This window comes from Mauremys mutica, chromosome 16 (assembly GCF_020497125.1).
Source record: "Mauremys mutica isolate MM-2020 ecotype Southern chromosome 16, ASM2049712v1, whole genome shotgun sequence".
NCBI lineage: Eukaryota > Metazoa > Chordata > Testudines > Geoemydidae > Mauremys > Mauremys mutica.
The window spans coordinates 23690734-23713296 of record NC_059087.1 but is presented as its reverse complement, the minus strand read 5'-3'; the positions used below and the strand labels follow the sequence as shown (position 1 = coordinate 23713296).

Sequence of the window (22563 nt, the reverse complement as noted above, 5' to 3'; positions counted from 1 at the left end):
GCATGTGGATGACAAAAATTCATTTAAAAAGCACAAATTTTGGGCTGTGAAATGGCTGGTATTGGATATTTTAAATTATGAAATGGCATGAACCTTGGCTAGCTTTGCATTATAGTTTTTCCCCACCTGATTGGCTCCACCTACTGGCAGGTTGGGAACATTGAAAGTGCGGTTTAAACATTCTGGGTCGGAAGTACTTTACCAAAGGCAGGTCTCTAAATGAGCCGGGGACCTTTCTGAGGTAGCCGGTTGCATGCCGGACATTTTGTATCCGTGGAAGGCCTTGGTGAAATCAGTTGCTGGCTGTATGCAGGTTACTGTGGCCCAAGACCCACTGGCCTGCCATGGCTGCGTAATAAGCGCTGGTTTCTGCAGAGGGGTTGGTTGATTGTTTTTGGGCATCCGAGAAAAAAATGCCAAATAGAAATGGAGAAACTCGCATCCCAAACAGCCACCGCTCTGTTTGCTAGCCAGCTAACAGGCTCTACTCTCTGTGATGCTAAGGGGTGCAAGAGACTAGGGTTAGCAATGACTTAGGAGGTGGTAGTGTTACTCCTTGTGTGTTTGGAGGCTGGGAATGTTGCAGGGGAAGGGGAGGGAGGGCAATGGGCAATTTTGCCCACCCGGTTGCATGACCTTTGGGGGATAGGTGTGGGCATAGAATAAGGACCAAGACAGACAGGCAGAGGCACCAAGCAGCTCTGGATGTTCTGTTACCTGGGCAGGAATCTAGGGTCAGAAATATAAAACCAGCCCAATCCTGTAAGGTGCTGAGTGCCCTCAGTTCCCAATGAAGTTAAATGACGTTAAAAGAAACAAGCACCGCACGGAGGTGCTCAGCATCTTGCAGGCTCAGACCCCCAGTATGGCTTAAAACCCAGGAGCCCACCCCTCCATGACTTGGAGTAGCCCCAACTCTCTAGTCACAGTAGATGAGGCAGGCCCTCAGTTCTATAGTGCTGAGCCTGGCATAGCTCAGATGACAGTACCTTGGGCATGTAATCAACCCAAAATGGGTGTGGTTGTTCATGACACTCCCAGCACGGGAGGGAAAAGTCCACTGTGCATGTGAGGCTTCCCATCAAGTCACACTCAAAGGGCCTGAGGTTAGGCTGCTCCTTGTACCGAAGGGCAGTTTTGTGCTGCCAGAGTAGGGCATCTCAGTGGACAATGTACTCTGTGCCTCCGTTTGCCCTCCCACCTTTTGTCCAGCTTGTCTCTTAGCCTGCAAGCTCCCCAGGACAGGGGTTGTCTCTTGCTATGTGTCTGAATGGCACCTGGCACAATGGGCCCCCGGCTGCGGTTAGGGCACATCTGTAATACAAAGCATAACTGCAGGGAGGGTGGGTTGGTTCAAATCCAGCGACGCTTGCTGTTGCTTTCAACCCAACTCCTGGAGCACTACTTTCCTATCCGAAACCTCTGGCTGCACGGTACCTGCTGCTAACATCCACATGGAATCCTGACTGCCGTACATAAAAACGCCCAGTGCATGACTTGGCATTGTGATGAGCGATAGCCATGCCATCTTCTCCTTGTTATGAGCGAGCCACGCTATTCCACCCGCGGTGCCGGCAAGGCCCCAGTCAGCTGGCTCTACTCATTCCCCATTTTCCCTCGAAAGGCTGTGTGACCATAGCAAGATCTCTGATGGTTGGCTGTGTGGTGTTTTCTCCTTGATTTCGTTTGTGAGGAGAAGGGGAGAAGTCTTGTGATAATCCTCTCCGGTAAGATTAAGCTTTCATGTTAAATTGCACCTGCTTTTACATCACAGAGATGAAAGACTAACAGACGACCCCCCCCAAAAAAATTAAATTGACATCTCCAGAGCTTGATCCAAAGGGATTACCAGCCAGTTTAGTGCTTTAGAGGATATCCAGTGTTCATCAGAAGAGACTGTTTGGTTGAAATTAAGCCAGCCTTTGATGGGATTGGAGGATAATTATTTCCATCAATAATTACTCCCAAGCCCAGAGGAAATATTGCGTAGCTTGTTCCAAGATAGTAGTCCTTGGCTGCCTCGAGGCCAAGTAAGAATTAACCTCTGGAAACAAAACAAAACAAAATCCTATTAGTCTCAACCGGAGCTTCGATACTAAGATTCCCGCTCCCCATAACCTGAGAAAAGCAGCTCCGGATCCCTCACAGTACAGCAGCTGAGATATGTATCGTCATGCCAGCTGGAGACCTTTTTGTGCTGATGATGCACTGAAGAACAGTGCCTGCACAATGATGGACCGAGACTACTATTCAAGCCCACTTCCTTAGTTCACATAAGCCTCGCTACAAATAGACCGTGACCGACGCATGTTTGGGAACATGCAAAACTCTCAGTAAGTTCTCCCGTATGCTGTGTCGTGTAACTAATCCATCTGGAGAGGGGTTCCACAGGTCACCAATTATGGAAAACTGGTAATTGATCCTAATGATTGAGCCTCAAAAGGCAGGCAGCATGTTTTTAAAAGGGGCTCAGGAAAGGTCACAAGCTAATTATTTTGAGCAAATCTAGCAATTATCCATGTATCTTCGCTGGCAGTTAAAAAATAATGGCGATGCTGGGAGAGACCTAGCGCTTTATTGCAAGTAGACGAGTAGAATTGAAGGCCAGACAGGACCATGTGATCATCCTGAACAGGGGCGGCTCCAGGCACCAGCATGCCAAGCGCGTGCTTGGGGCGGCAGGGACACCTGCGGGAGGTCCGCCGAAGCCGTGGGAGCAGCTCCTGCGGCTTCGGCAGACCTCCCGCAGGCAAGCCGCTGTGCTTGGGGCGGCAAAATGCCTAGAGCCACCCCTGATCCTGAATAACACAAGCCAGAGAATTTCATCCAGTTACCCCTGTATTGGACCCAGGAACTTGTCCTTGGCTAAACATACCTTCCATAAAGGCATCTAGGTGTGATTTGATGACACCAAGAGGTGGAGAAAATCACCGCTTCCCTTGGTAGTTTGCGCCAGCGGTTCATCACCCTCCCTGTTAAAACTGTGTTTCTAGTTTGAATTTGGCTGGCTTTAACTTCCAGCCACTGGTTCTTGCTCTGCCTTTCGCCACTAGATTAAAGAGCCCTTTAGTACCTGGGATTTTCTCTCTGTGAAGGTACTTACCCACCTTGATCAAGTCACCTCTTGATCTTCTTTTGACAAGCTAAATGTACTACCTTTGCCATACGACGTGGAGCCAGGAGTGCTGACCCAGCCCCATGCAGGGTGCACGCATCACCCAGCTTGGCTCCTTCTATCAGGGTTCACGCAGATGCCATTCCAGGAGACCACAGAGGTTTCATCTAGGTTCTTCTCCTTCTCAGTGTCATTTCTCAGCACAGTCAGGCTCTCCTCCCCCCAGAGGAGGAGTTCTGAAAACCTGGGGACAGACCCTGTTAGAGAGACTGTGAGATCAGGACCAGACTGAATATGGATGGCAGACTCTCTCACCTCATCTACTGTGGGGCTCCTACACCTTCCTCTGGTGCTGGCTGCTGTCAGAGAGAGGACACTGGACTAGATGGGCTCTGTGTCTGCTCCAGTCTGGCAAATCCCTGATATTATAATCCATTAAACACCATCAGTGTGCACTACCCATCTCTGTGTGTGTGTGTGTGTGTGTGTGTGTGTGTGTGTGTGTGTGTAGTGACAGACCCAGGCCAGTGGGGTCCAGGAGTCTGGTAGAGGGCAAATATACTGGTCACTGGATGAGTAGTTTTCTGTTCCCTGAGTGACCAGAGCAGGGGCTGCACTAGAGTAATCAGGAACCTGCTAGAACCAATTAAGGCAGACAGGATAATTAAGACACCTGGAGCTAATTAAGAAACTGCTAGAATCAATTAGGACAGGCAGGCTAATCAGGGCACCTGAGTTTAAAAAGGAGCTCACTTCAGTTTGTGGCATGCATGCGAGGAGCTGGGAGCAAGAGGAGCTGAGAGTGAGAAGACATATTGCTGGAAGATTGAGGAGTACAAGTGTTATCAGGCACCAGGAGAAAGGTCCTGTGGTGAGGACAAAGAAGGTGTTGGGAGGAGGCCATGGGGAAGTAGCCCAGGGAGTTGTAGCTGTCGCGCAGCTGTACCAGGAGGCACTCTAGACAGCTGCAGTCCACAGGGCCCTGGGCTGGAACCTGAAGTAGAGGGCGGGCCTGGGTTCCCCCCCAAACCTCCCATCTCCTGATCAAACACAAGAGGAATTGACCTGGACTGTGGTTTCTACCAGAGAGGAAGGTCTCTGGGCTGTTTCCCGACCCACAGGGTGAATCTGTGAGGCGAGCAAATCCACCAATAAGCGTGGGACCCACCAAGGTAGAGGAGGAACTTTGTCACTATATATATATATATATATATATATATATATATAATGTGTATAGGTTCCCTTTCCCTCTTATACTTAAAGATTAGGGAGATCATAGGGCTGGCTGAAAGTTGGTAATTAGTTTCCAGGTGAAATAGTTAATTTTTTTCTTTAACTATTCTTGGATTCTTTTAAAAAAATAATTGAATCAAAATGGAAAATGTTGTGCCAAATCAGAAATTCATTTGACTCAAAATGAAAAATGTGAGGTTTTCTCCCTCCTGAACGTTTTCTCCCAAGGAAAGAAGGAAGAAAAGAGTTGGAGGATGAACACCCTCCCCCCCCCACCCCGAAAAAAAGCCCAGAAAATGTTTCATGTTGAATTAGAACAATTGGTCATTTTGTTTCAATGAAGAATTGGGAAGAATTCAAACAATCTAAACATTTTTCACAGAAAACATTCAGATCATTTGTAAAGACATTTTTTTGGTTGGAAAAAAGGCCCTTGGATGGAAAGATTTCAGCTGGGTCTAGTAGACAGGCAGGAGGGTCAGCCACCTGTTGGACAGACAGACACATTTTTGGAGCCTCCCTACTACACACCCCTTCTTCCCAGGATACCACCAGTTAATGCTTACGTGGCTGTGCCTTAAATTCTGCCTGACCCTATCACCACATCCCCTTTCCCACTTTTCCTTCCCCTTTGTACCCTGCTTGGGGGGGTTGTTGCTTTCACCTGTCCTTTTCGAGCCCCTCCCCTGCTGTGAAATGACACGGGCCTGGCCAGTTGTGCAGTTCGGTGAAAAGAAATCCCTTGAATTCTAAAAGTGTGTAACAAAGGCTGACTTGGTTCAGGATATGATTTTTGGGTTACGTTCCAGTACCATGTGGAGTAGCTGCTGTCAGCAGCTGAATGATACTGCATTGCACTGCTCTTTACTTCCTTTTCTTCCCCTGTCTGGGACGGGTGTTCGCCCATCAAGTGCCAGGCTGGGAGCCAGCCTCTCTGCCTCCTCCCACTCTGCCTCTCTCCTGATGGAGGAATTGATTTGATTTAGAGGCCTCCTCCTCACAGCTTTCAAAACCAACTCTCTGCTGAAGACAGCAAGTAAGAGAGCGTGTGGGAGGGAGGGGATAGATTTTTTAAAGGGACAACACCAATACAGCTAATCCTAAGTGTCCACAACTCATGAATCGCATCCCCCCAAATCATGAGTGGTGTCAAAATAACCATTTTTTTTAAATTGGGGTTCTTTTCCTTGGGCCTCTGTTTGCTGAGCCTTTAGGGAACACTTAGAGCCATCTTTTCCAGCATTGCTCTGCAGCTATGAAGACTAGAAACTTTTTTTTAAAATTAAAGTTGAGGTTCTTTCCTGATCACATGCCTCTGGGAGCTGGGGCTTTATGGAAAACATCACGAGATTCATGATAAAATGGCAGGAGTTGGCAGCAGTATCTGGTGATGTCAGACTTCAAACTCCCCCTGGATCCTTCAGCTAGCTCTGTGAGTGAAGGAGGTGTAGGGCTGTGTGTGAGAGATACCCCCTGCACCCATTCTTGTGTCCCCTCCATGTGCGACACCCTGGGCTGCCTTTTCCCTGGAGGGGAATGCCCTACCGGTCAGACTGCCAGACGTGGAAGGGAACAGCAAATTCTCATTTCCCTTCCGTCATGTGCTGTGATGGGGCTGGGGGCACACTAGTGACTCGGGTGTATTGTAAGCTCATTCCGCAGTGCATTGCATGTACAACTCCCCTCCCCACCCGCATCCACCCCTCCCCCATGATCTTCCTTGTAAACCCCCGCTCAGCCACACCAATCCCTGCAGATCCATTGCCCCTCCTGGAGCAGGGACACACGGGAGCAGCAGGGGCCCTTGCAAGTGGCTCCCTCCCACAGTCGCCTTCCCTCCAGCTTCTACAGAACCGCCTCTCCTCCCCTCGCCTGAGAGCGCGAGCTGGGGCTGGTCCCACAGGGGGTGGGGCAGGAGGTAGCTCTCACTGCCTGTAACCCTAGTCTGATGGGGTGCAGGTATCAGGCGTGGTGCAAAGGCGAGTCTTTCCATGGACTGCAATGGGCGTTCGGGGTCAGGCCCCTGGTCAGTAATGTGCTACGGGAGGCTAGTGTCTCTGAGAGCTGTTCCGCCATCCCCTCGCCCCGCTGCTCACCCAGCCCTGAGCCATAGCACCCAGGCCACTACGGAGTGAGAGGACCATCGGCATCGCTCTCAGCTGCTCCCATCCCATTTCAGAGCTGCCCTTTGCCCTCTGGCTTTACCTCCACACTCCCCGGTAGCCAGACTTCCTGTCGACTTCGCCAGTCACGTCCCCCACATCCAGGTCAGGATGGAACGTTTATCAGCTGGTTTTATTTATTTGAGTAACGCTACAGGTGAAACCTATGACATAGTATTTATGGCGCCTCTTCCCGCTGTGGTTTACTGCTCCTTCTTCATCTTTCCAGGCTTTGAAATAAACATCGTCAGGGCCTGAAAACATATTGTCTTTCCTCAGGAGTGTTGCTGTTTGGGGGACGACAGAACCCCCTTGTCCTCCCCCAAACCGAGCCCGGCTGCTTCGCATGGCCCTGAGGCCAACACAGCTTCACTGATCTCACTCTGGTTTTCATCCGCCTGGGCCCAGGCTCCTTGTTCCCAGCACAGCGCTGCAAGTGCCAGCACCTGAGCATCTCCACCAGTGCAACCGATGGCAGATGGTCTGCCCAGCATGGAGGTGCGACCCCCACTCTGCCGGAGGGCCAGGAGCCAGTTGGCATAGCCCAGAGAGGGAGCCGGGCCGGGTGTGCTGACTCCCCCCAGCATGGCTCCAATGCAGCCCTGTCCCCACTTCACCCCAGAGCCAGCGGGGGAGGGCAGCAATGAATATCCCCAGAGGTGCAGTTGTCCCTGCAGACACAGGCAGCGCAGGTGGCCTGGCCTCTGCTCCCCGGGGTTAACTGAGTGCAGCCTGTTTGGTTCATGAGGAGCTCAGTGGCTTTGGCGCTCAGTCTCCATGCTCCATTTGCTAGGGTTGAAACCAACCACTGAGTTTCATACCGTTTCCAGCCCAGACTGTTCAGGAACCAGGTGCCCCTGAAACTCAGCCCAGCTGGGTCGCCCAGGGTGACCCACCTGCCCCCATTTTGGGGTCTTTAACAAAATACAAAACCATGTAAGTTTCACCTAGTCCATCACTTAAGTTTCACCTGGGCTCAACTAGTGCAGAGCTGATCACAAAGTCCTGTTTCAGCGCAGGTCCTACCAACACCTGGGCCGGGGCTGGGGGGCTTTAAAAGTTCTTGGTAACCGAATAGTATTTCTTTTGGTTTGGGGTTTAGAATGCAGGACTCTCTGCCAGCTGGTGAGAACTTCACAGCCAGCTGCATTTTTGAACTGAAACTACAGCAACTGATTGTGTGTCCTTTTTGGATGCTCTGTGTAGAAGCCAGTTGGGATAGATTTGAAAGAGTCCGGTTTTGGCAGCATTGATAAGGTACCTTCACCTCCGCCATTCTTCTTGATTCCACACATGCAAGCGTGTCGTTAAAATGTATGCCGTGTTCTGAGTTCAGCCGCAGTTCAGCGGGGTCACAATAAACCCGGGAGCGTAAAGGCTGGCGGTGACTCCAGTTGGGAATACACAGCTAAGGCAGTGGTGAGGAGCTGTCAGTTCACAAAGCAACGCGGCTCAAGAGAGTGGCGGGGGTGGGAAGGGAAAGTCATGACCTATGGTCAGTTATGGTTATGTCAAAGGTAAATTGTAAATTCCAGGTTGCTGACAGGCCCCAAGAACTGTCTTGACTGTGTCTTGTCTGAATCCAGGATGTAAAGATTTCATTAAGGAGCCAAGAGACGCAGGAACTATTAATATTGATGCAGCAGAATATTTGCTTTTTCCTTTGTTTTGTTTGTTACCTGGCAGGGACGTGGCAAGCCATGTTCCCTGCTCTTGCCCACCCAAGGCCCAAGCAGCAGCCACCTCTCTTGATTAAGCAGGTATTAGAAACACTGAATTGCCCAAGTGTCATAAGTCTTACCCCACTTGGAGCTATTGGGTTCCAATGTGGGGACCTGCCTTGGTTTCCCTCTAAACTAAAATCCTAGTTTAGATCTAGTAAAAGCTGCCACCAGTCAGTTTTTAAGTGTCTGACACACTCCCTGTTCCCCCAAAAACTTCCCCTGGGGAACACAGATCCAAACACCTTGAATCTCACCAGAGAGAGAGAAACAGCCAGTTCCCCTCCCCGCTTCCCTCTCTCCAGCCTGCTCTGGAGAGATTACCCCGAGTCAAATCCTTGACTCAGCACAAAGAGGGACTCACCTCCCCCTCCCCTTCCCTTGAATCTCCACAAGAGAAGGAATTAACCAAGTCCTTAATAGAAAAGAATTTATTAAAGAATAAAAAGAAAGTAACTTGTCTCTGTAATCCAAGATAGAACAATACAGGGTCTAAACTTATCAATCTCTGGAGAGAATTCCCCCTCCCCCTTTCTTTCTCAGTGAAAGCAAAGTAACAGCAAACAGGAATAAGGAATTTCCTTTAGCAAACACACAATTGCAAATATAGAAATCAAATTATAAGACTAATCCGCCTTTCTAATTAATACTCACTATTAGATAGTAGGAACTACTCCAGGAGAACTTGGAGACATGACTGGTCTCTCTTAGATCCAAAAAGAGAACTCTGAGCAAACAAGGAACACAGACAAAGGCTTCCCTCCACAGAGATTTGAAATTATCCTGTTCCTTGATTGGTCCTCTGGTCAGGTGTTTCTCAGGTTACTGAGCTTGTTAACCCTTTCCAGGGAAAAGAGACCTTAACCCTGATCTGTTTATTTATGACACCAAGCCAATTGGGTGAGCAATGAGCTGTGGTTCATCTGCTCCCCCTTGATTTTTACTGGCATCCTGCTGCCTGGGGCAGGAAGCTGCCCTGGTTTAGAGAATGATTGTTCTTTGAACACCTGATGGCAAAGAACGGTGCATCAGTTTACAGCAGGTTAACTTGCATGTAAACAGACTAGGGGCTGAATTTTTCCATGTGCAGCTTGGTTACATGCAGGAGAACTTCCTCTTGTTTGGTTACAATATCTATTGTTCTGAAGTACTAGGAATTGGGAGGAGACGTGTAAATATTACATCAACTGATCATTCTTTCTGTAATAATTAATGCTACCCACAGGGTGCTGTCCTGAAAGCCCCAGCAATGAAATCTTATAATTCTTATTGTGCAGGGATGGCATTGGACAGTGGCAGTGCAAGCTTCCCTAAACTGTCTCATCTGCAGCTGGAGATCCCATCTTTGCTTCCACTGGCTGCTTGGTCTGTCTGCCGACAGTCAGCCATGCCACTGATCATTGCCTACTGCCCTATGGCTTTTGGTAACGCGTCCATTATCCTTGTGCATATTACCCATTAACATCCGCTCTGCCCCCTGGTGAGAGACGCTGGACAGACACAGAAGAAGGGCCACGGTCTCCACAAGGTAGATGATTAATGTAAGAAAAATGTCAACAGGCGCTTAGTGCCGTCCTGCTGTGTGGAGTGGCTCATGACCAGGAGCGCCTGCCTCAGGGCAGTGTCAAAACCAGCACAGACACCCCACACGGTGTGGTCGAGGACTCGATTTCACCAAGCCAGTGACAAATGGGAATTCCTGGATCACTGTAACAGTCTTACCGTGGAGCCTCAGGCAGTCCCCTTAGGCCACGTCTTTACTACCACTTTTGTCTGCAAAACATATGCCGCACACCCCTGAGCAAAAACGCACCCCTGAGCGTCATAAGTTTCACCAGCATAAGTGGCAGTGTGCACAGCGCTGTGTCCGTAGCAGAGCTTCTCCTGCTGACATAGCCACCGCCCCTTGTTGGGGGTGGCTCAATTATACTGAGGGGAGAGTTCTCCTGTCAGCATAGAGCGGCTGCACGAGAGATCTCACAGCGGTGCAGCTGCATCAGTACAGCTGTGCCACTGGAAGCTCTCTAGTGTAGACACGGCCTTGGACTCTCCAGTTTATCCTGCCACTCAGACAAACTGGGCTTAGTGATAAATGGGCACCTGCACCAAAAATCACGCCTCATTCAGGCTGCTTCCAGTAAAAGAGACCAGCCACTTACCCCCAGACCAGTCGCTACCCTGGATCTTACACCAAAGGCAACACCGGGAGCCAGTCCTGTAATAAATTGTCTAGAGGTTCATTAACTAGGAAAACGGAATAAGAGAACTATTTTCAGGTTAATGCAAGCAAACATACACATACCAATGAGTTACCCTCTAAATGCTCTAGCCTCTGTTTGCCAGAAGCTGAGAATGAGCGACAAGGGATGGATCACCTGTACTGTTCATTCCTGGCACTGGCCGCTGTCAGAAGACAGGATACTGGGCTAGATGAACCTTTGGTCTCACCCAGTAGGGCCATTCTTATGTTCTTAAATCCTAAGAGTGACAGAATTGTAGTGACCGGTCAATTCCAAATGTCTTTCAGGACAGACCCAGCAGGCAGCCCCCAGGGATCTCTGGCTTCAGTTTAGAGTCTCTGACCATTCAGAATTCAAACAGCCAAAAAGACGCAGTTTCTTCTAGTCAGGGATTTTTATCCCTTCCCCCAGAGTTCACGCTGATGGGACAAGTTCATGTGCACGTCTCCTCTTCATGGGTGGGGGTGGGGAGTAATGCAATCAACAACGTCTTTTGTCCTCTGATGTTACCCAATGGTTGGTCTGGTGTCTGGCCTTCTTTTGTTGGCGAGGAGATAACACTTGCTGCGGCAAACTGGTATTTCACACCGGCTAATGCGTCACTCCTGACGGGGAGGTTTGCAGTTCCAGAGCAAACACTTAACACTTAAATCTCTTAAATATATATAATGGGCTATAGATATAAGTGAGATTCATGCATGCAGCATTTCATAGAGTCTAAATGCATTATTGTAAGACTAATACCTGTTCTGAGCAAAACTAACATCCAGGGGACCTGGTCTGGTCTCCAGCTACGAGGCTGTCAGTTCTTAGCTCATGCCTGCAGCCTGGGCAAGAGCTGGCATCTGGCCTATCAGCATCACAGTTACATTTTCTATGGTCACTGAATTGCCTCCAACCATCCCTCCACCTGCACCTCGTCCCGGTGCCCCAGCCAGCCTGCTACACCACTGCCACCTCAAGGGCTGACCCAAAGCCCCTTGAAACGGGCGGGAAAGCTCATAACTTCAAGGGGACCTGGCGTCCTCTTGCACCCTGTTCACCCCCGTCCCCCGCAGGACTATGTGCCTGGAAGACAGCTCTGCAGAACAAGAAGCTTAAATGGAAGCATTTGCCTGGAATGAGGAGTTGATGCTGATGGCATTTTAGCAATATTAGGCCATCGCTGGTGCTCATGGCAGGACCACGGCCCGGACTCTCCTTTTCCTGCCCCCTCCCCTCACTGCTTGTGTCCTGCTTCATTCGGGGAGTCTCTTTGGGGCTGTCTGGGCCGGGGGACTGTGTGGCCACACTGCTGCCCTCAGACATGCCAGCTGGGTAGGGAAGAAGGGGTGCCAGCCAAGCCTCCAGAGTGGGAACACGGGGTGGTGCAGTATGGCAAGTTGGCCAGCAGAGCTTAGAGCTAGGAGCAATTGGAATGAGAGTGCACAGCCCGCCTGCTGGGATCATGCTCCATATTGCTGAGGGGTTTGGTGGCTACCGCATTAGAGTGTGTTATTGTTTGGACCTGCTTTTCCCTTCTCCTGCCGGCTGTTTTCCTTCCTGTTCTACCTGTTAAACGAGCCGTCGCCAGGCTGCAGTCTCCCGGCCTTGGTCTCTAAGTGCTTGTGGCAGCTCTTGCGTGAAAGCAGATGGAAATGTGTCTGCGTCGCGCTGGAGCCAGACTTCAGACAAGTGTTTTCTTGAGTCTCGTTTGAACATTGATTGTTTCCTGTGACACACAAGCGACTGGGAACAGAATTCTCTCCACCTAAGCCCCGTGCAGCTTTAATGGGAGGTGACGGTGTCCTGAGAGCTGTGTGTAATCCCAGAGCCGTCTCCTCCCATTCTGCTAGCTGCTATTTCTCCCATCCAGAGCTTTAGGTGGGCGGGGTGGAAGCTCCCTCTGAATGGCAGGTAGAGGGGCAGCCTGGGAATGGGCTTCCCAGTAGTTCCTACTGCCTCTCCTACAGCAGCTCCTCTGTGGCTGGTTCCCTGTGTTGCCCACCCACCTCGGTGGCTGGTGTCCTGTCCCATTTCCACCCCACTCTGGCGGCTGACGCACATACTCCTGGCTCAGGTGTCTCCATCAGGACCTGTGGTGGCTGGAAGGCTGGACTGCGCTGGGCCCAGGAGTCATAGAATCATAGAATATCAGGGTTCGAAGGGACCTCAGGAGGTCATCTAGTCCAACCCCCTGCTCAAAGCAGGACCAGCCCCAACTAAATCATCCCAGCCAGGGCTTTGTCAAGCCTGACCTTAAAAATCTCTATGGAAGGAGATTCCACCACCTCCCTAGGGAACCGATTCCAGTGCTTCACCACCCTCCTAGTGAAAAAGTTTTTCCTAATATCCAACCTCCCACTGCAACGTGAGACCATTACTCCTTGTTCTGTCATCTGGTAACACTGAGAACAGTCTAGATCTATCTTCTTTGGGACCCCCTTTCAGGTAGTTGAAAGCAGCTATCAAATCCCCCCTCATTCTTCTCTTCTGCAGACTAGACAATCCCAGTTCCTTCAGCCTCTCCTCATAAGTCATGTGCTCCGGCCAGGGGCGGCTCTAGCAATTGCGCCGCCCCAAGCAGGGCGGCACGCCGCGGGGGGCGCTCTGGCGGGCGCCAGTCCCACGGCTCCGGTGGACCTCCTGCAGACGTGCCTGCGGAGGGTCCGCTGGTCCCGCGGCTCCGGTGGACCTGTGCCTTGGTAGCTGGCCTGATGTTATGTGCCACCATGGCTGCTCCTTCGCCTCCAGTCCTGTTCTGACTCTGTGAGCTACTGAGGGGGTGAAAAACAAGGGGGGCAAAGAAACCTAGATCTACCCCTCCCCAGTGTTTCCATTGCAAGGGCGCTAGCCCACTCCACGGCCCAGTTTCACCACCCCGGGCTCTAGGTGCATATGAATCTCTACAATCCACCCAGAGTCCATATCAGCCTCTTTCCCACCAAGCTCCCCTTTCAACCCACCTCCCTAACAGAGCTTGGGAGCAGCGGCCTCCCGTTGTGGTCTGAAAGCCAGTGGATGACTCTTGGCAAGTCTCTTCATCTCTCTGGGCCTCAGTTCCCCATCTGTTAAATGGGAAACTTCCTTCCTTTCGCCCACCCTCTGCTTCACCGTTTCGACTGTAAGTCCTGTGGGGTAGGGTCTGTCTCCCTGTTTGTTTGAACAGCGCCGAGCACTGGGGGGGCTCTGGTCTCGGGTGGAGCATCTGAGCACTAGCGTAACACACACATTAACGGTTGTAGTCCTTCAGACAAGGTGACTTCCCAGGAGAACGGCCCCTCATTGCTCTGTTTCTCTGATCTGTTGCCCAGCAGTGAGACACCGAGCTGCTTGTCATGCCCAACGGAGGAGAGACGCTTGGAAAAGCCGAGCAGAACCGCAGCTCAGGAAGCCTCCAGCACCAATGGCTGTGTGAAAGGAAAAGAGAGCAGACAGTACGCCCACCACAGATCCCGCAGGTAAGGTCCCCGCTGGGAGCAGTGGCTAAAGCAGTGGGGTGAGGTTTTGTGTGTGTGTGGGGGGGGGTGTACATAGCCATCTTCCTAACTCCCCTCCAGGATCCCCACAGTCTCCATTGAATCTTCTGTGTCTCCACTGAGTCTCCTGTGAGAGTCTACGACAGTCGAGTCGCTCCATTAACTCATCCAGCAGAGCTCCCTGCTCTCCCCCACCCCGCCGGTAACCTGTCGTTCCTATCCCACTCTGATAGCGATGGCTTCACACCTGCTTCTGAGGCACAGACCCTTATTAGCTCAGTTCCACTAATGCACACAGGCCTGCCGCCCCCAGGAGTTTCAGTCTTCCCCTTGTGGCAGCAGGGTTTCTGCAGTGCCACCCACACTTGCTACGTTGCCCCTCCGCCCCCAGGACGCTGCAGCAGCCACGGGCCCTCTTTTCCAAAATGGCTGCCTGCAGCAGGCACTTGAGTGAACGTGCATCCAAGCAGTGGATGGTCTCCATTTCAAGCTGGTTTTAGAACAGGGTGGCCACACCCATGGGTCTGGCCTGAGCCCTCCCAGCCTCCCATCCACACAGGGCCGGGCTGACATCCCCCACATGGGCCTGGCCCCAGCCCCTCATCATGTCCCCCACATGCAGGGCTGCCTGAGGCCACCCTTGCCAGCCCATGCACGGGGCCACCTGATGCCCCCCTCTCCCTGCTGCATGTGGGGCAGGTCAGCCAGCCTGAGACACTCTCCCTAGCCCTCCCTCCAGCACAGGGCTGGCGTAGCCACTTGTTCCCCCCACACACACTGCACGTTCCTTCATGCCCCACTAGGAGTCCCACTCCACTTTTTTGGCTAAACTGTGCATGTGTCCAGTTTGCTCTTGCCAGCTGACGCTCAGTGGGTAAGATCAAACAGGACACATGCTCAGTTTTGCCCGAAAAGACGGGACGGCCGGGACAAAACGGGACATAAGGTCACCTTAGCTTAGAAGGGTTTTGAAGGCAGGCCACCTGCCAGCATCCCAGTACTCTGCTGTGGATGATGGAGGTGCTAGCCGTGGAGACTCACCATAAGAGATTCCCTTGTGCCCAGGCCTAGATCACAGACCAACAGCACAGGGCTTGTTAGGGCAGAGGTTCTTCATCAATTCTTCCTTAATTTGGGGTGGCTTGAAAGGGGAAAAATGAATCAAAAGTTTATAAATGATGTGAACAGCCTTTCCAAGCCCTGCCTGTTAAATTATTGCTGGGATTAAAGCTGATCCATTTGGTTAAAGCTGCTAGAGACACAGAGAGAGAGAGAAAGCACATTTCATATCTTCAGATTTCAAGCTAACCAGCGCAATAATCTGAAGTGTATTTTTAATTAGACTTTGATGACAATCAGAGAGAAACAATTCACGTCAGATGAACTCAGGGAGAAAGTTTCTACATCAAAGACAAAAGAAGTTATCTGCAGAAACCAGGAAGGGCTCTACAAGAATCTACATGGGGCTGAGGGGAGGAGGTTAAAGTTTCATTCTCCTGTCGTCCCCTAGGCCATGGAGGTGCTGGAACTGAAAAACCAGATTAGCTGTCAAGAGGCAGTGGAAAGGGCTGAAAACCGAATAGCCGCATTTTCAGAGGTGCTGAGCAGTCACAGCTCCTACTGGAATAAATTAGGTCATGAATATACATGGAAGATCATGGAAGCAGATTGGATGAGTGTTTAATTATTAAAAACCTGGACTGGGGGCTTAGGGGATCTGGGATCAATTCCCAACTCTGCTACAGACTCGTTGGGTGACCTTGGGCAAGTCATTTAATTTTCTGGGCCTTAGTCCCTAATCAGTAAAATGGGAATAGAAATACTTCTCTCTCCTATCTATTTAGGCTGTAAGTTCCTTGGGGTAGGATCTATTTCTCACTATATATCTACAATGGGGCTGTAATCTCAGCTGAGGTCCCTAGGTGTTACCATAAAAAACAGCAATCATTTATGTTGGATTGTTGTTAAGGTGGGTGCTATATGGATGTTAGTCCCTCCTGACTGAAGCCAGAGCTTTCAAGGGGACCCTAAGATTGCCCAGATATTACAGGTTAATAACTGGGGCAGGTATTAATTTTTTCCTGCTCAGATTTCCCTCTCCCTTCCCTGGCAGAGTTGATGTTCAGGGAGCAGAGAACGCCTCCTGGAATCTGTCCCAAAGGCAGCTGTCATCACACTGGTTATTTTGCCTGCTTCTCTGCTGAGTTTGTGATTCCTGTCCCACTCCAGAGCCAGATGTTCCCGTGAAGGAACATGGGAGTTGCCAATCCGGGCCAAGCCATTGGTTGTTCTAGACTGGGGGACCCTGCCAATCAGTGCCCCTTGGGCTAGTTAGCGAGGCTTGTGCCCCATCTGTGGCAATAGCAAGCTGGGAGGGGCCACATGCCATCTTGGTCGGTGGTAAAGTCAGTTCTTGCAAGCTGCCATGTTTGGGGTGGTTTGCTATGGGAAGGGGAGATGTCCAGCGTGAACCCAGACATGGCAGGAGGTGGCGCTGCTGATGCCGTAGGCAGAGCTCTCTCCGGGGGCACCTGAGTGGGCAGGGCCTGGGGCAGGATGCTCTGCTACAAAGTAGAGACCTTGGCAGACCAGTCTCCTCCCAGAACCTCAACCTCCTTCCCGCATTACTCTGGCCATTGGCACAAAAGTAGAAGCCACCTACCAGAGTAGCTGGGATGCCTTCAGCTTCCCAACACTAGGGCCAGGCCGTGGTGCTGGGGAGTGATTCCAGGAGGATCCCAGCACACAGCCTCTGACTGGGCCTGCTTTGGATGGTGGAGTTTTGTGCATTCTTGCTCTGAGGTCAGTTTGAGAATTATCTGGGCTTGTGGAGCGAGAGCAAAGTCCAGCATGTGAAGCAAGTGGGCTTTCAGGTAGAGAGTCCATGATCAGCAGGACTGTGGTGGGAGGGAGAGATTCCAGGGGCCTGATGAGGCAAGGGGCTCTGAAAGAGTATGCGGGGATGGGGGATGTCAAATGAGGGAGCTGAATTTCAAGAAGGCTTTGGCGTGATGTTAGGAAAGGCCAGAGCAGGTTGGAGCCATGCTTCAGCTAGCCCAGCGTCCTGTCTCCAGCAGTGGCCAGCACCTGATGTTTCAGAGGAAACATTCAGAGACCGTTACAGAATAATGCCCACAGAGGGTGTTTGTTTCCTAACCCCTGGCAGTTAGGGATCGGCCCATGCCATGACACGTGAGGGGATTTCTTTCCATTGAAAGACCATTTGGAGGGAGGTTTTGATGGAGGATCTCTGAGGGTGTGAGTCTTCTGAAAATCCTCCCAGGAGGAAAGCCAGCAAGAGGAAGCTTGATAGAGGAGGACCGATTATATTCTCTGGCCTCAGTTGTGCAGGAAGTCAGACTAGCTGATGCAGTGGTCCCTTCTAGCCTTCACATCTATGAATCTCCATTAAAGATCAGGAGAGGGGAACAGATGGGGTGTAGCTCCATCACCGTACTGCAGCTTTCCATTTCTAAGGAGCCTGCTGCTCTGTCTGCAGAGGCAGCTGCCATGTTGTGAGGCAGAGGTGATGCAGCATGTTAGAATGACCCACCGTGCTCTCTCTGGACACCTTACTTTTGTTCTTTTTTGGGTTGTTATTTTTCTTGATCTTCGATAAGTTGCTGACTCTGAAAGTGTATGGTTTTCTCTTGGCATGTGGGAAAATGTAATGGGCAGATGAAAGGAAAACACGTATGGCAAAAAAATTAGGGAAGAAACCAATCTGAGCACTATTTTTGTAGAATTTGGGCAATACAGCACAGGAGGGAATTGGCTTGTGATAATGACCAAAAGTCCCTCTGCATCTGCATGGAGACAGATGTCTGAATTTGAAGAAAGACAGGGATCCTCCTCAAAATGATATTTCTTTTACCTTAACACAGATAAAGGGCCCATCAAGCCTGTTACCAAGAAGGCAGTGTGCCACGTTTCCTAATGAATCTTCCACTGGATCTTTGAATTACTTGAGAGGCAAAAAAGCGAGAGAAGAAATATTTAAATGCTAATTGGAGGATGCAATGTGATTCCATCCCCCTTTTCTGTTCTGCAACAGAGGGACATGATGGTTACCTTGCAAAAAAGCTTTTTCTTCCGCCTCTAAAAAGCAGTGTGCTGACCCAGAACCAGGCTGAAAAGAACCAGTGGTTTCAAGTGATTGGGACTGATTCTGCTCCTCATTATACCGGTGTAAATCAGGAATCCATCCACCAAGCCCAGTGTCCAGGGAATAGGTTGGAAAAGGGAAAAGGATGGTGGAAAGGGAGGATGTTTCCTGGAATGGGATGGAAAGTTGATACATCTCAAAAGGGCCTAGGAACAGGAGCTGGGATCTGACCTCTCACAGGGAATTGTGGTGCAGGCCATTTCTCTATTTTGATGCAACAATGGATGAAGGGCACCTGAGGCAGGCTAGCAAACCACCTCCTCAGAGATCCTCCGTCAGAGCCTCCCTCCAAATGGTCTCTGTCACAGGACTGGCCCCTTTAAGAGGGAGCGGGGTCCAGTGTACCTGTGACTGAGCCTGCTGCCCAGCTGGGCTCACGGGAGGGCTCCTGGGCCCTATAAAAGGGGACACAGACAGCAGGCTGGGAAAGCTGGCAGCCCACTGACCTCTCCACTGATTTTGGATTCCATGCTTTGCCAGCAGGGGGCACTGCAAGGCAGACACATTGTGTGACAGTCTCCTTCCTCAGGCCAAAATTGCTGACCCACATCAACAAAACAGACTCCCCTGGGTCTCGCAGTGTGGGTTCTGTTGACTGTGGGCTGCAGGCTCTTCAGGGCAGGGGTGGGCTTCCCCTGTGTCTTTGTACTGACCAAAAAACAAGGGCCATTCTCTCTAGGGCGGTATGAAACCAAATGCCCCAAGCGTGGGTCTGGGCTGCAACGTGCACCTGGCCATTTGCAGCTCTCCAATATCCAAGGGAATTTGTCACAAGGGCAGAGGTGCTAAATTTCTCTGCCGTGGATTTGGCAGCCTTCATTGGCTATTCTAACTTGTGTGGTGTTGCTGTGCGCTGTTCAACATTTGCCACCCATCATCACAGAGGTGGCTGCATTTCAGGGGATGGTGAAGCGATCCTGTAATTAGAGACCTGGTGGTTAGCAGACGCCTGGTGCTTAGCGTGGTATCAGGGTGCTGGGAAAATGGCATAAAGCAAGAGTAAATTGGAAGGATTCTATTGTTTACCCTCCATCAGAATGTGGTGTTAGCCTAGACTTGGCTTGCTAATTTTTTAGTAGTTTAGGCCTAGACTGTACACATATTTACACATCTAATTTAATTGTGCAATTAGAACCACTGAAATAAACACTACTAGTATTATTATTATTTATTATTTATTATTTATATCTCAATGCCTGGAGCCCCATTAAAGATCACAAACACATGGTGAGAGGCAGACCCTGACCTGAAAAACTTATAAACAGAAAAGAAAGAGTGGGGAAGAGAGGGGATTATCCCCATTTTACAGATGGGGAACTGAGGCCCAGAGAGTTTAAGGCCAGATCTTCAAAGGTAGTAAGATGGCTTGAGATTTAGACACCTAAGAACATAATAACGGCCGTACTGGGTTAAACCAATGGTCCATCCAGCCCAGTATCCTGTCTTCTGACAGTGGCCAATGCCAGATGCTTTAGAGTGAATGAACAGAACAGGTCATCATCAAGTGATCAATTCCCTGTCGCCCATCCCCAGCTTCTGACAAAGAGAGGCTAGGGACACCAGAGCACGGTTTTGCATCCCTGCCCATCCTGGCTAATAGCCATTGCTGGATCTATTCTCCATGAACTTATCTAGTTCTTTTTTGAACCCTGTTATAACCTTGGCCTTCACAACATCCTCTGGCAAAGAGTTCCACAGGTTGACTATACATTATGTGAAGATATACTTCCTTTTGTTTGTTTTAAACCTGCTGCCTATTAATTTCATTTGTTGACCCCCTAGTTCTCGTGTTATGAGAAGGAGTAAATAACACTTCTCTATTTACTTTCTCCACACCACTCATGATTTTATAGACCTCTCTCATCCCCCATTAGTCATCTCTTTTCCAAGCTGAAAAGTCCCAGTCTTATTAAACTCTCTTCATATGAAATCTCCTCCATACCCCTAATCATTTTTGTTGCCCTTTTCTGTACCCTTTCCAATTCCAATATATCTTTTTTGAGATGGGGCAACCAGATCTGCACTCAGTATTCAAGATGTGGGTGCATCATGAATTTATATAGAGGAATATGATCGTTTCTGTTTTATCATCAGTCCTTTTCCTAATGATTCCCAACATTCTGTTAGCTTTTTTTAATGCCACTGCACATTGAGTGAATGTTTTCAGAGAACGATCCACAATGACTCCCAAGATCTTTCTTGAGCAGTAACAGCTAACTTAGACCCCATCGTTTTATATGTATAGTTGGGATGATGTTTTCCAATGTGCATTACTTTGCATTTATCAACACTGAATTTCATCTGCCATTTTGTTGCCCAGTCACCCCCTTTTATGAGATTCCTTTGTAACTCTTCCCAGTCTACTTTGGACTTAACTATTTTGAGTAGTTTTGTATCATCTGCAAATTTTGCCACCTCACTGTTTAATTATTTTTCCAGATAATTTACGAAAATGTTGAACAGTACTGATTCCAGTACAGACCCTGGGGACACCACTATTTACCTCTCTCCATTCTGAAAACTGACCATTTATTCCTATACTTGGTTTCCTGTCTTTTAACCAGTTCCCAATCCATGACAGGACTTTCCCTCTTATCCCATGACAGCTTACTTTGTTTAAGAGCCTTTAGTGAGGGACCTTGTCAAAGGCTTTCTGAAAATCTAAGTACACTGGATCCCCTTGTCCACATGCTATTCGACTCCCTCAAAGATTTCTAGTAGATTGTTGAGACATGATTTCCCTTTACAAAAACCATGTTGACTCTCCCCCAACAAATCATGTTCATCTATGTGTCTGATCATTCTGTTCTTTACTATAGTTTCAACCAATTTGCCTGGTACTGAAGTTGAGCTTACTGGCCTGTAATTGCTGGGATCACCTCTGGAGCCTTTTAAAAAAATTGGCATCACATTAGCTATCCTCCAGTCATCTGGTACAGAAGCTGATTTAAATGATAGGTTACATACCACAATTAATAGTTCTGCACTTTCACATTTGAGTTCCCTCAGAACTCTTGGGTGAATACCATTGGGTCCTGGTGACCTACCGGTATTACTGTTTCATGTACCAATTTGTTCCAAAACCTCCTCTAATGACACCTCAATCTGGGACAGTTCCTCAGATCTGTCACCTAAAAAGAATGGCTCAGGTTTGGGAATCTCCCTCACATCCTCAGCCGTGAAGACCGATGCAAAGAACTCATTTAGTTTCTCTACCATGGCCCTATCTCCCTTGAGTGCTCCTTTAGCATCTCAATCTTCCAGTGGCCACACCGGTTGTTTAACAGGCTCCCTGCTTCTGATGTACTTAAAACATTTTTTGCTGTTACTTTTGGAGTCTTGGGCTAGCTGTTCTTCACATTCTTTTTTTGCCTTCCATACGTCCCTACACCTACATACCTTTGAGACTCTGGATCTGATTGACTTGCCCACAGTCACCCAGGCTCAGCCGGGACTTGAACATAGATCTCCTGAGGCACGGGACTTCCTTCCTGTTGTGGAATAGAGTGCGCCTCAGTCGTGAGTAAGGGTGGCAGATGCTGGCCCCCTTGCAACGGTGACAGTCTGGCTCCAGGTAGCTATGTAACTAGAAGATTGCTGCTCTCCTGGTGCTGGCCAGAGTAATATATTTGTGATGGGACCCGTTTCTCCATGGTAAAATAAACTAGTGAGCAGATAACTCGGGGGGCCGGAGAGGGAGGGGCATTCTGCTTGCTACACATTTACCACCTGAGCCCTGGCAATGAAGGAGAGTTTCTTTACACGTTCCAAAAATACTTTACTGTTCAGTTATTCATGTCTCATGAGCAAAACATTAGCATCACGGTTAGTTTTGTAGGGCTATAAAAAAGGTGTATTAAAAACACTAAACAATTGGCTTTTTATGGTAGCGTCATTTTGGTAGTAATTCAAGCCCTAGATAAGACCGATTCTACCCTGGGCCCTGTAAAGTGCAGTGAAAGCCCTGAATGTAAATCAGTGACAGCTGCAGAACAGCTCCTCCCCCTCCCTCTGCAGCCTTGCCGTTCTAAATATCTTCATGCTCTGATGATTTCCGTGTATCAAGACTGTGTTGTTAATACTTGTCCTTTCTTCGCTCCTATTCCATTCTAGTCTGGTTCTGCGTCTGAGGATCTCAAAGCCCTTTCCAAATAAGAACTAAGTCTCACAACGTCCCTTTGACAAAGGTGTTCTCTCATTTTACAAATGGGGAAACCGAGGCATGGAAGCGTGCAAACAAATGTATCCACTAATTTTGGAGGCCTCAGGTTTAGGGTCCCTAAACTGCAACACTCTCCCTCCTGACTTTCTGTAGCCGCAAACACCTGCAAGTCCACTTGACCTCTGGGGATGCTCAGCACTTCTGAAAATCAGCCCCCTGCTGTGTGGAATTTCCAGAAGTGCTCAGGGTTGGCTTAGCTGTGTGCCAATCATCACTAAGCACATTTGAAAATCCCATTCCATGTGAC

General features: G+C 49.5%; 1 protein-coding gene across 1 annotated transcript in view; it reads left to right on the top strand.

Annotated features, from left to right (window-relative positions):
- Window positions 1-22563, top strand: part of SRRM4 (serine/arginine repetitive matrix 4) — a 145564-nt gene that overhangs the window by 90613 nt on the left and 32388 nt on the right. Inside the window, exon 2 of the mRNA XM_044990404.1 lies at window positions 13765-13911. Coding sequence (XP_044846339.1) covers window positions 13765-13911 — 147 coding nt within the window. The remainder of the gene's footprint in view (window positions 1-13764; window positions 13912-22563) is intronic.